The sequence below is a fragment of the Protomyctophum parallelum genome (assembly GCF_964188405.1).
Source record: "Protomyctophum parallelum genome assembly, chromosome: 20".
NCBI classification, from domain to species: domain Eukaryota; kingdom Metazoa; phylum Chordata; class Actinopteri; order Myctophiformes; family Myctophidae; genus Protomyctophum; species Protomyctophum parallelum.
Genome location: NC_139718.1, coordinates 9,956,187 through 9,968,191, shown reverse-complemented (window position 1 = coordinate 9,968,191; position 12,005 = coordinate 9,956,187). Strand labels below are relative to the sequence as shown.

Below are 12,005 nucleotides of genomic sequence, written 5' to 3'. Positions count from 1 at the left end.
TTGCTCCTCTACTCTCTTCTACAACTAAGTAGCGCATTAATTTATGACGAAGCATAACAAAATATGGAGATACAGTATAAAGCTTTCTGCCCCGACGGTGACTATATGTTTCCATGCCTGCAGATATGATTTGTCGCACGGCTCCAGCTGTGCTTCGGTCCTGGCCTGTGAGCAGTAAACATTCCTCTCAGTGTTAAATGATGGGTTCTAATGAGGTTATGTAACAGCGGCCCTTCCCCCATCCCCCCCTGTCCTCAGCTAACTCTGCCGGAGGGGCCCAGTAATAACACATATCGCATCGCACAGTCTCACACGTTCATTCTTTTACCCCAACCCCTGTGTGCTGCTATGGAGATGACCTCTGATCGCCGGGTTCATTTGTTGTTGTTCATTTGCCCTGGCTTTGCCCCTGGTCTCTTATTGTTATTGCTGAGTGCTTGTTGATTTCCACTCTATAGGGCCGTTCACATCGAGCACTGTAACGGTAACGATGATTATGTGAGCGTCCACATTGATGAACAATGACGTTCTGTAAACCGTGGCACCAAACATGCACTGCACGGTCCAGCTGAGTCCGCATAGAGAGAGTGAGAGAGAGACTTATGTAATGTATGTGAATAATATGACTCTGAACATTAGCCCGTTAAGACCTGAGACCCCATCGACTCTAGAAACATCTTCTAAATCCAAACAGTTTTATGATTAGCATATGTTGCTATGTCAGTGCATGGTGACCAAAATAGTGTTCTTGTCCCCATGATGAAAGGTTGATTTCTATATTTAGCTCTATAGTGTTTGTTTGTGGGCTTCCCTATGGTAGTTGTCAGTCTCCTAGCGGGTTGATGCATGTTCTTGTGTTCCTGTTCCTCAGTCCACCATTGTTAACTCAGGTCAAGTATTTCCTGCTTTAAGCCTATCTGTAGTCTTCTTTGCACCCATCTCTCAAATTAAACACAATTCTGGGGTTTCTGGTGGTGCAGCCAGTAAGTACAGATTTGGCTCTAACAAAGGGGTTACGTTTATTTTGCTCCTATGCCACTAAAATGTGGAATGCCCAACCAACAGCCGTTAAGAAATGTGACTCCCTAGCCTCCTTCAAAACAGCTCGAAAAGAGCATTAATTTTGTGTGTGTGTGTGTGTGTCTGTGTGTCTGTGTGTCTGTGTGTCTGTGTGTCTGTGTGTCTGTGTGTGTCTGTCAATTTACATTTCTTCATGAGATGTTTTGTTGTGTTTCTCATTAGGAATGGCCAAGAAGGAGGAGCAACTGACCCCAAGTCAGAAATACCTAGCAGTCAGGTATGTGACTCAGGTATGTTTTTACTGCCCCAGATGACGGTTTATTTTCAATTAGAAAGTGAAACGGCTGTTAAGCACTATTACAAAAATATATCTGCAAAAATATCTCTCTCTCTCTCACACACACACACACACACACACACACACACCTAATAATAATAAAACTTTATTTGTATAGCACCTTTCATGACATGAAATGCAGCTCAAAGTGCTTTACAGAGCAATGGAGAAAGAAAAAAGAAAAAGCATAAACATTAAAAAATAATAGCAGTAATGCAATATACAGTGAGGACATGAATAACAAAAAAAGATCAATTAAAAGCAAGAGTGTAGAAGTGGGTCTTGAGCTGTGCTTTAAAAAATGTCTACAGAGGCTGCCTGTCGAAGGTACAGTGGGAGTTTGTTCCACGCAGTCGGCCCGTAGAAGCAAAAAGCTTCCCCGTATTTCTTTTTTGCCACGCGAGCAGGCCAGACCAGCAGGCCAGCAGTGGAACCTTAGGGGGGGCCGTTTGGGACATATTTAGGCAGACATGTAGGTAGGAAGGTGCGAGACCATTGAGAGCTTTATAAACTACAAGTAAAGTACAATAATTTTAAAATCAACCCTAGAATGAACGACATACCCAAAATAGGGATGCCAGGTTGAAAGTGGTTACACTTGAGGTTCATGAAAACGAAGGTACAGGATCACACCACAGTGGCAAGAGTACATTTAAATTATTTTCATTTCTACATGATAAACTGAGAGACAGACATCTCGCCTATCCAGCGTTTTATCAGTGTGCCAGCTGATGAGGTTCCTCATCAGCTGGCTTGCCCGCAGTGATGTCTGTCTCTGTCTGTGAACAAAATATCTCTGGAATGGGCAGGTTCACATGAAACTTGACGGGAATGACTAATAGTCTCTCTTGAAGAGATGATTAGTTTATTGGTAAAAGTACAGTAGGGCTGTACATGCTTTTTAAATATAGCATTTATTTGTAAGATGTCAACAATTTGATTAAGCACCCTGTTTTACGCTTCATCGCCCAATGGTGTCATGCAAAATAGTTAAAATAGCCAATTTACATTTTCACCTATAATGACATGCCCAAAATAGGATTATTCATTAATTTATTTATATAAATGATCAAATCGATGGCCCAGGCGGTAACCGTCTGGGCACCCGACTGGTAATCCAGTCGCAGTGTGCCGCGGGTTCGACTCCCGAGCCCGACACGGCCTTTACTGCATGTCATCCCCCCATCTCTCTCCTGTTTCCTGTCAGCCTACTGTCTGTCCCTTCAAAAAACCAATAAAAGGCGTAAGCCGCAAAAATAATAATAAAGAAAAATGATCAAATCGATTAGTGTTTCTCAAACACTCTGATGCCATCATATAGTTCATACTGCCTTCTAGTATTGCAACAGTTAATCACACTAATACAAAATAAAATAATAATAATTGGAACTGCAGTAGGAAATGAAAGTGTACTATCCAATTGATTGTGGCCTAATTGTGGGCGGCTGTGGCTCAGGAGGAAGAGCAGGTCGTCCAATGATCCCTGGGTCGGCGGTCCTCCTGTCCACATGTCAAAGTGTCCTTGGGCAAGACACTGAACCCTACATTGCCTCCAATGAGTCGGTCGGTGTGAGCTCGCCACCATTGGTGTGTGAATGTGGTAAGTGAGGACGCTGGCGTCGACTGTTCGCCGCTTCACCTCCCAATGTATGAATGAATGAACCATTGTAAAGCGCTTTGAGCACTTGGAAAAGCGCTATAAAAATGCAATGCATAAGAAAATGCTGGTTGAAGCTACATTCTTTGCCTTACTGGATTATGGTGATCTGATTTAGCATGCGTTGCCACTCTGCCAAAATGCTTGTACTGGGTAAACATGTCGTGTCACAGTGCCCTGATGTTTGTCACACTGTCTCGCTCACCATTGCACCTTGTATTGTATGCCAGAGTTGAGTGATTTTCATTTGGCATCAAACCATTAACTTTAACTACAGTTTGCATAAGAGCCGGCAGTTGCGCTGCCCCTGCAGTTTGGATTCACTGATATGAAGCTTTGCAACCAAATGGTTGCGAGGAGTTGCATGGCGACCCATTGGTGTGGTTTGGGCCATTGAATTGAACCAGTTGAATATAACTTGGGTCGATTAGGTCAACGTGCAGCAGGACATATAACGTTAAAACCGTCTCGTCCCCGTCTCAACCCTTTGCTGTGGTTTGCGCTTTAGGTCTTGAAAGTTTACCGTCTGTTTTCATGGCAGACTACGTCGGTCACTGCACCTGCTTCTTTTGGTAATGGTTTTATTGTATGCTTCTATTGGCGCTATATTTTCTTATTATGACATTGCTGCACTCTTTATTAAAGTATTTTAAATGCTTGGTTTTTATGTGAATGTTTGTTTTGTAAGTTGTAACTGTTTGTACTGCTGCTACCCTGAACAGGACTCCCTCATAAAAGAGATCTTGTATCTCAATAGGATTTCAACTGTATAAATAAAGATGAAATAAATGTCTAAAGTAATTGGGTGATAGAAATATCAATATATATTTTCCTTGTCATTACAAGTGAAGTTCATAAATTGTGAAAATAGCTGATCTACAAGCTCACGATGTGACTCATTGTGATGTTGTAGATCGTCTATTTTGCGTGACACCATTGTACAACAAAGAATAAAAGAGGTCTTAAGTGAATAATCAGACTAATCAATTTAGTCCATTATTTAAAAATGTTCAATTTGTTGATATAAAAAATAATTGTCACTTGTCAGAGACCAATTCTTATGTGCCTGGCAATAAAAATAAAATGTGTTTGTGATTGGCGAGCTGACAGGAAGGTGTTAGAGAGAATAGTAGAACTGCGGCATGAAATTAAAGTAAACAATCTGCATAACTTGTGCTGTAAATTCCGGGGAACATTTGTAGAAGTCGACGAGGTAAATGTATTTTGACTGTTTCCATGGCAGTAATACTGATCCAGAGAATGGGAGTTGTGGACTGTAATGAATCTCTCTGGATCATCAGTGGAGCTAGCCAAGCTGCACATATGGCCCTATAAGGTGTTAATGCTAGTTAAACTCCCATGTTTTATAAAAAACAGAAATTCCATGGTTTGTTGTGAGATAGCCGTGTTTAGATGGTTCACTAGGGCCTTCCAGAAGGTTACATATTTTGGCAGGACAGAGCCACTCCACCGGCTCAGGACAATATGAGCGCTGTCTTCATACAAGATGGACATAAAAGCATCATAACCTCCCAATCTACCTAGAGCAATGGTTCTCAAACATTTTCATGTCAAGAAAGAACCCCCAAATCGATGTAATCGATGCCACAGAACCCTGATTTAACGGGGTGCCAGGGACGGCATTTAAAAAAAAAAGCAGATCTACAAGCTCACAATGCGCTGTAATGCGTCGCGTTGTTTCCACCACTAGGATGGATAGAATACGGCATTGAATAGAACAATAACAATAATCATGTCCCTGTTTCTTATTACAAACAGACATTTTATTTAATTAACAGTTTACAGTTCAAGAACTAAGAGTTTCCTCGTGGACCTGCTCATTCGGGCTGCAACTATCGATTATTATATATATATATATATATATATATATATATATATATATATATATATATATTATTATTTTTATTATTCATTGAATCATCTAGAGATGAATAAATCAATCAACCACTTAAGCCCTATTTTATGTTGTCACACCACAGTGTTGTGTAAAAATATTGAAAATAGCAGATCTAGCTTGTAGATCCTAGACCGACACGCACGTTGCATATGACCCCAGAGAGTGCCGTGCCCGCGTGGACTCGATCTGATAGGCAACGGTTGTCCAGAACCACCAGAAAACTCCTAGACCAGGAAATGTCTCACATTCCCCCAGACTTTCATTTCTTTTGAGCCGTAGCGAACGAAAATAAAAGCCTGGGTTCCCGAGGCTATGGCATCCGCAAACAAATCAGTTGGCTCCATATGGACACAAAATGCCTGCCCATACTGTATATGGCCATATGCTGATGACATTAGGGATCTCCATATATGGGAAATATGTATAACTCGTATAACTGCAGTCGTCGTTGAAATGTTTTGAAACGGTTTCTTTTCCCTATAATGACCGGCCCAGAATAGCAACTGTTTTACTAATTAATTAATTGGATTCCCCCCCCCCCCCCCCTCATTTTTATTGTATTATGGATTAAATCAGTTGACTGAACACCCCCCTACTATTGTGTTTTGTTCCAGGCGGATGCCCAACCTGTTGGAGTACCTGAGTTACAACTGTAACTTCATGGGCATCCTGGCCGGGCCCAGCTGCTCCTATAAGGACTACATGGCCTTCATAGAAGGCAGTGGTTACCAGCAGCGCCACCTGGAGGTCAACGGCAAGGAGAACGGCAAGCACAGCCACAAGCACAGCGAGCCCTCGCCCAAGGTACTGCCATGCAATGACTGCCCAATAACTGGTGTTAGCATTATGTTATGCTCTAGCTATTGAAAAATACCAGATCTACAAGCTCATAGCGCGCCACCGAGTGGCACGCTACGAGCTTGTAGGTCTGCTATTTTTGAAAAATCGAAGAACGACTGACATAATAAACATAGCTTTTTCAGAAAACTGTCAGGATGTAGAAGACATTTTTTTAATCTGATCTCAGGTCAAAATGGGTTAATAATAATATACTGTATAATAACGGGGGATGGGCAATTAGCTGAAGATATTTTGAAAGCAACGTTTATAACCACGCCTAACTAACCCTAATCAACATAATCCATTTTGACCTGAGATCAGATTTTAAAAATGTCTGTTTGAAGTTTTCTGAAAAAGCTTTGTTTCTATGTCAGTCGTTCTTCGATTTTTCAAAAATAGCAGACCTACAAGATCGTAGCGCGCCACTCGGTGGCGCGCTATGAGCTTGTAGATCTGCTATTTTTCAATAGCTAACACCAAAAGGGGTTCCTGCCCAAAATGGGTTAATCTTGCTCGTGTAGGTTCAAAATCGAATTATCGAGAAGCACGTTTTTTCCTTTCTTTCTTTTTTTCCCCCTTTCTTATAACGAATCGACACAGGAAACGTTGTAGCCTAATCAATGTTTTTATAATCAACTATTCTGATGAACAGCTTTAGTTATTTTACATGTTTTTTGACTCGCTGGGAAGCTGTAAATGATTTAATTTGGGGATATCTATAAACATTTAGTTACAGTAGGATAAATTAGTTTATGCTGGAAGGGAATAATCATTTGTACAAACTTATTTTCCTTTTACAAATTAAACTCCCGAGCAATATTTACTGTAATTTATATACTTTGAAGAGCACAAATAGGGGCTTTAGGGTATCCCGTTAGCCTTAAGTGCATGCTTGGGTAAACGTTGTGACAAACCTATCAAAACTAAAAGCTCCCCTATGGCGCAGGGTGATTATAATTAGTTTGTTCCTCTTCACAGTTGTGTTGTATTATTGCCAGGCTATTAGTTTTTATTTGTCTTCCCAGGGAGAGAGAGGGTTTTAATGGAGCCAATGTAGTGAACCCCTTTAATCCTCCGTCTGTTTTAATAATTCTCTCTACCAACAAGAGAACATCCTGTATTTCAAAATTTTACTTGAGGCATCAAAATAATGAAAATACAAGAAAACAAGAAAAAGTAGGCCTACTCATTATGCAGAATGAGTAAATAAAGCATGTTTTGTGAAAATGATCTAAATTGACAAAGGAACTTGTAATTAAAATAGTTAAATAATTGCAGTGGAGTAAAAAGTACAATATTTGCCTCTGAGATGTAGTGGAGTAAAGTATTAAGCACACAAAAAAAAAAAAAAAAACATTTCAAAAAATGGATCAAAGGACTTAATTCAGATTTGAGTCAGATGAACTGAATTACAGATTAAAAAAAACATAACACCTCTGTGTTTCTGGACTATTCTTCACAACATTTTAGAATCGGCCTCAGGCCGTAATACGGTAATCCTCCCTTTTTACGTTGACGTTTAAACTTTTTGTGTTTGTTTGCTGAGCTGCGAATGCAAAACTATCGTAATCTGTCTGTCCAAGATAAGATAAGACCTTTATTGATCCCACAGGGGGAATTCAGGCGCAGCACAGCTGCATCACAGCTACAGCCGTTAAGAACTGGTTACAGGACAAGGAGAAACAAAAGTACAGTAGATGAAATTATGGAAAGACATCATATTCAAGGCAACAAGAAATGTTTATCATCAAAGAAATTAATTCTGTATATAAATGAGATTGCAGCATTCAATATACAACACTATACATCTTTGGCAGTGCTAGCATAGCACAATACTGGTACAGTACAGAGAACACCGTACTGGGCTGCTTGTTATCCAGAAATGAGTCCCGAGCGGGATGGGTGACCGACATGATCCTCGTTATACATCTTCTTTTTGGCACAGGATGACAGTCTCGCAGACTGCTGGTTGTCCCCTGGGGGAGAATGAATCTATCTTCAGGCTAGTCCCCACGATGGAGCTAGCTTCCCAGCCTGTTCAGGTTGCTTGTGTCCCCGGCATTAATCTAACCCCCACCCCAGCATGCAATCGCAAAGACGAGAGCGCTAGTATTACAGACTGATAGAACATCTGCAGCACCTAACTTACACATACCTCTGCCTCCTCCTCAGAAAGAACAATCTATTCCGGCCCTTGTTGTAGTTGTAGAGTTGTTGTAGTGAAGTTCACCTCACTCCACCTCAAGAAGTTCCTCACCTCGATGTCGTGGACGTGGTCACTTGTGTTGTCACTTGTGAGGCAGCTGACGACAGCTGTGTCAGTGGAGAACTTCTGGAGGTGACGGGTCTTAGAGTCGTACTCGTAACGGAAGTCAGAGGTGTAGACGGTGAACAGGAAGGGTGACGGCACGATGCCTTGGGGAGAACCCGTGTTGCTCCCCGTCTGTCTGTCTTCATCAGATCACAACAAAGGAACATGATCTCTAGCTCAGAATATGTGGAAAAATGTGGCCGTGTGGCTCAACTATGTACACCAACATAGTTGTAGTGATTTTAGCTCTTCATTCTAAAAATACATTGTATAATCCTAAATTGTAATTTTTATCTGAGAGTGTACAAATACAGGTCAATTTGGTTACAATTATAGACTCAGAGTTACAAATGGATCATAGATTAATTATTTTACTGTGTAGCACAACGGATAGTTATATAATCACACCCTGCTGAACTTTAAATACTCTCTCTCTCTCTCTCTCTCTCTCCGTCTGTCTGTCCTCCAGAATGATGTGATATCCAAGCTGTGCACATGTGCCATCTCGTTGGCCGTGTACCTGGTTCTGTGCACGGTGATCCCAGTGGAGCGCTCCATAGACGACGGCTTCATTTCATCCACGCCCTTCCATCTGCAGGTCATCTACCTCTACGTGGCCATGCTGGCACTGAGACCCAAGTACTACTTTGTCTGGACGTTAGGTGAGTCTGAGACGGTGTGAATGGCAGCGTCTATCGCCCATACGGTGGACGCTTCCAGGCTGTAAACATTTTTGAGGGCCGCTAGCCCCTCCTATGCCCAGCTGTCTGGGTTTGTGTAAACGCAAACATTGAAGATAAAAGTGAGGATGTAAATTGTGATTGGCCAGAATGAGATGATGTATAAGAGAGCGCTCCTCACTTCAAACGTGTGATTATGTTTTAATGACAAGGACCCCAAATGTAGTTCTGAAAATATTTCGTCAGTGCCAGATTTGTGTCAGATTTGTTTTTCAAAAGTATTCAAAAATGGTGTTGAAAATAGAAGATTTAGAAGCTCACAACACGTTGCACCGGAATGCGTTGTGAAGTTGTAGATCAGCTATTTTTGAATAGCATAAAAACGGTTTGAAGTGGTTAAACTATGCTGTTGTAGCTCATTTTGCTGGTGGCCCCTGGAACCCCCTCAAGGACCCCTGGGAGTCCCCGGACCCCACTTTGAGAACCACTGCTGTGAACAATAACACAGCTGTTCTGAACTGTTGTAAACTCCTCTTTGTAACCATTGCCCTGGGAAATGACCCAAACCATCAGACAACCAGCTGTTAGCTAGCCTGCAAAGAATGTCCTCATGGCCTTTTATTTTTGTTTTTCAGTATTACTGTTTTTGTTTTAAATTTGTTACACACATGTCGGTTTGTTGAAATTGTCTATAGACAAATTCAGAAACGGGTCTCATGGTCGCAGATTACGTATTTCCTGTAGGCAGAGACGACATAGCTGCGGGGTAAACCCGCACCTCTTCTACTACAGTGAACTGTAGAGTGACTGATGTTAGTCTGCCTCAAACGTTACTCTTTTACTTGCTTTTTACTAACATTAACATTACAAAAGATGCCCAGAACATCAGGATGAACCTGTGTAGTTTATGGCTGCTCCAACAGTAGTGGCAACATAAAAAAAAAAAAAAAAGAATGTCAAAATATCCACCGTGGTGGCTGAGACCAGAGCCATAGAGTAATGGTTGAGACGAAGCAGTGAAAGATACTGTGGATACATAACGTCAGTCTTACCCAATACCCGATATTTCTGTTTTATGAACACAAGGCTGCTGTACTTTATGCCTCACACTAAGCATTTAAAGTGTGTAGTAAATAAACTAAAGTTGCAAATGAGTTTCACACTTGCACACTGTTATTTTTGTCGTCACAAATCAAATCACTTTTATTTTTGATAGCCTGTCATGGTGTCTGTGTTGTCTTTTGTACATTTGCTTCCACACTGTAAAGTAGTAACTTTAAGGTAGTGGTTACACTTACAATCTGGTTAAAACAGATTGTAATCAGTGCTATATTTGGTTTCAGTTTACGCTCAAGAGTTAAATTATTGTTAAATCTCTGTATTCATTAATTTACAAGACGTCGACACAATTAGAGAATGTAGAATAATTGTTATTTAGATCAAAGTTTGCGTGGTGTCTCTCCTATGGTGCCACAGCAATACAGCACGTAATTGTGGACAAAATCTTATCCAACAACAAAATATTCTACATTTTGGGTCTGAAAGGCTAAATATCATCAAATGGTCCGTGGCTCAAATGCTGACTAAATAATGGGCCTTGATACGAAAAAGGTTTAAAACCACCGTTCTAAAGAACACAAATTAATTCTGTGTGTAAGTAAACATGATCATCATAACCTTGTTTTGTTACACATACTGTACAGTCGATGCACGTTGAGTCCAGAGTAATAAAGAAGCCACAACAACCATTGCATTTTACAATGACTTAACTTCATAATGCCGTCATTGTTAAAATGCTTACAAATCCAGGCTTTTCAGTTTTCATTCAGAATACCACATACACTTCAGTGTATTTCCCAATCCAAAACGTGTAGAATGGGGTAGCACCTGGACATGACAGCCTGCGGCACAGGTCTGTTTGTTTGGAGCAAACCAAATCACAGATTCACAGACAGCGGAGCAGCCGTGCATTCAGAGTGACGCCTAAGTTTGAAGAGTTTGTAATAGGGTTTCATTTAAATTTTGCTTTTTCATGCTTCATTTCAGATATAGGTTTCATGACCATTTCTCAAAATTAGATTATGAAGTTTGGAGGTTTAATAGGCTGGGTTATGGTTGATGTGAATTTTATAAAGAGTTTGATTCACTTTGGCTGGCATTAGAATATTGATAATTTAGCTGCACAACATTATGACTTTTCCATGTTAGCGTTTCATAGTCCAAATGTTTTGTGTTTATTTTTGTTGTACTAAATTAGGTATTGAAAATCTGACAGTTAACAGTGCTTATTCTGAGGTGAAATGGGAAGGATTTTCCTTTCGTGGTTAAATGGTGTTACACCTCCCTCTAGTGTATACATGATGAACAACATGCCTCCATATCAGTGGAGACAGTTTTGTACATGTGTTATGTGTTCCCAAATCTCTGTCTCCAAACATGTCAACTATATTATCATCAGATATCCCTACTTATCACATGCATTACCTAAAGACTTTGTACTACTCTAAAACATCCTGTCCTGTATTTCCGCAGCTGATGCCATCAACAACGCAGCAGGATTTGGCTTCAATGGCTACAATAAAGACGGCTCCCCCCGATGGGACTTGGTATCAAACCTCAGAATTCTGGATATTGAGGTCAGGATAATTTCATCCAGTCCAGTCATATTCCGATCAACGTGTTAAAAGAAATACATGCCAATTTTATTTTCCTTGGGGTTTCAATTACAGTTTGCCACCAGTTTCAAGATGTTCCTGGACAACTGGAATATCCAGACAGCTCTTTGGCTAAAAAGGTAAAGGTTTTATTTTATCCATTTGCAACAGGGAGCATTTCTAACACTGAATATTTCACTTTGTATGTACAGTGCCAAACAAAAAACTAGGGCTGTGGTGGTGTTCGTACCGCTGGGGCCATGTGGCAGAGCGAGTGTACGCTAATAATACCAATGGGTCGCACGTGATAAAATATTCAACCCAAACTCCATCTAATCAACATTTAATAGTAGAATTACACTGCCCTCCACTAAATCGAATGTCCACACACTACAGACTTAAAGGACTACTTACTTACGCCTACTGCCCCTTCTGGGGCATAGGCTGTCAACAAGCGATCTCCAGGCATCTCTGTCTTGAGCTGTTCTCTCCAGCTGGTTCCATGTCGTCTTCATGGTCTTGATGTCTGCCTCCAGGTCTCTGCGGCAGGTGTTTCTAATCTAGGGCGACCCCTTTTTTCCGCTTGCC

At 40.9% G+C, this 12,005-nt stretch overlaps 1 protein-coding gene across 1 annotated transcript in view; it reads left to right on the top strand.

Moving 5' to 3' along the window:
• The window catches only part of mboat2a (membrane bound O-acyltransferase domain containing 2a), an 83,586-nt gene that overhangs the window by 64,935 nt on the left and 6,646 nt on the right, over positions 1-12,005 (top strand). The window contains exons 6-10 of the mRNA XM_083792005.1: positions 1,243-1,297; positions 5,547-5,736; positions 8,553-8,745; positions 11,296-11,399; positions 11,493-11,557. Coding sequence (XP_083648131.1) covers positions 1,243-1,297; positions 5,547-5,736; positions 8,553-8,745; positions 11,296-11,399; positions 11,493-11,557 — 607 coding nt within the window. The remainder of the gene's footprint in view (positions 1-1,242; positions 1,298-5,546; positions 5,737-8,552; positions 8,746-11,295; positions 11,400-11,492; positions 11,558-12,005) is intronic.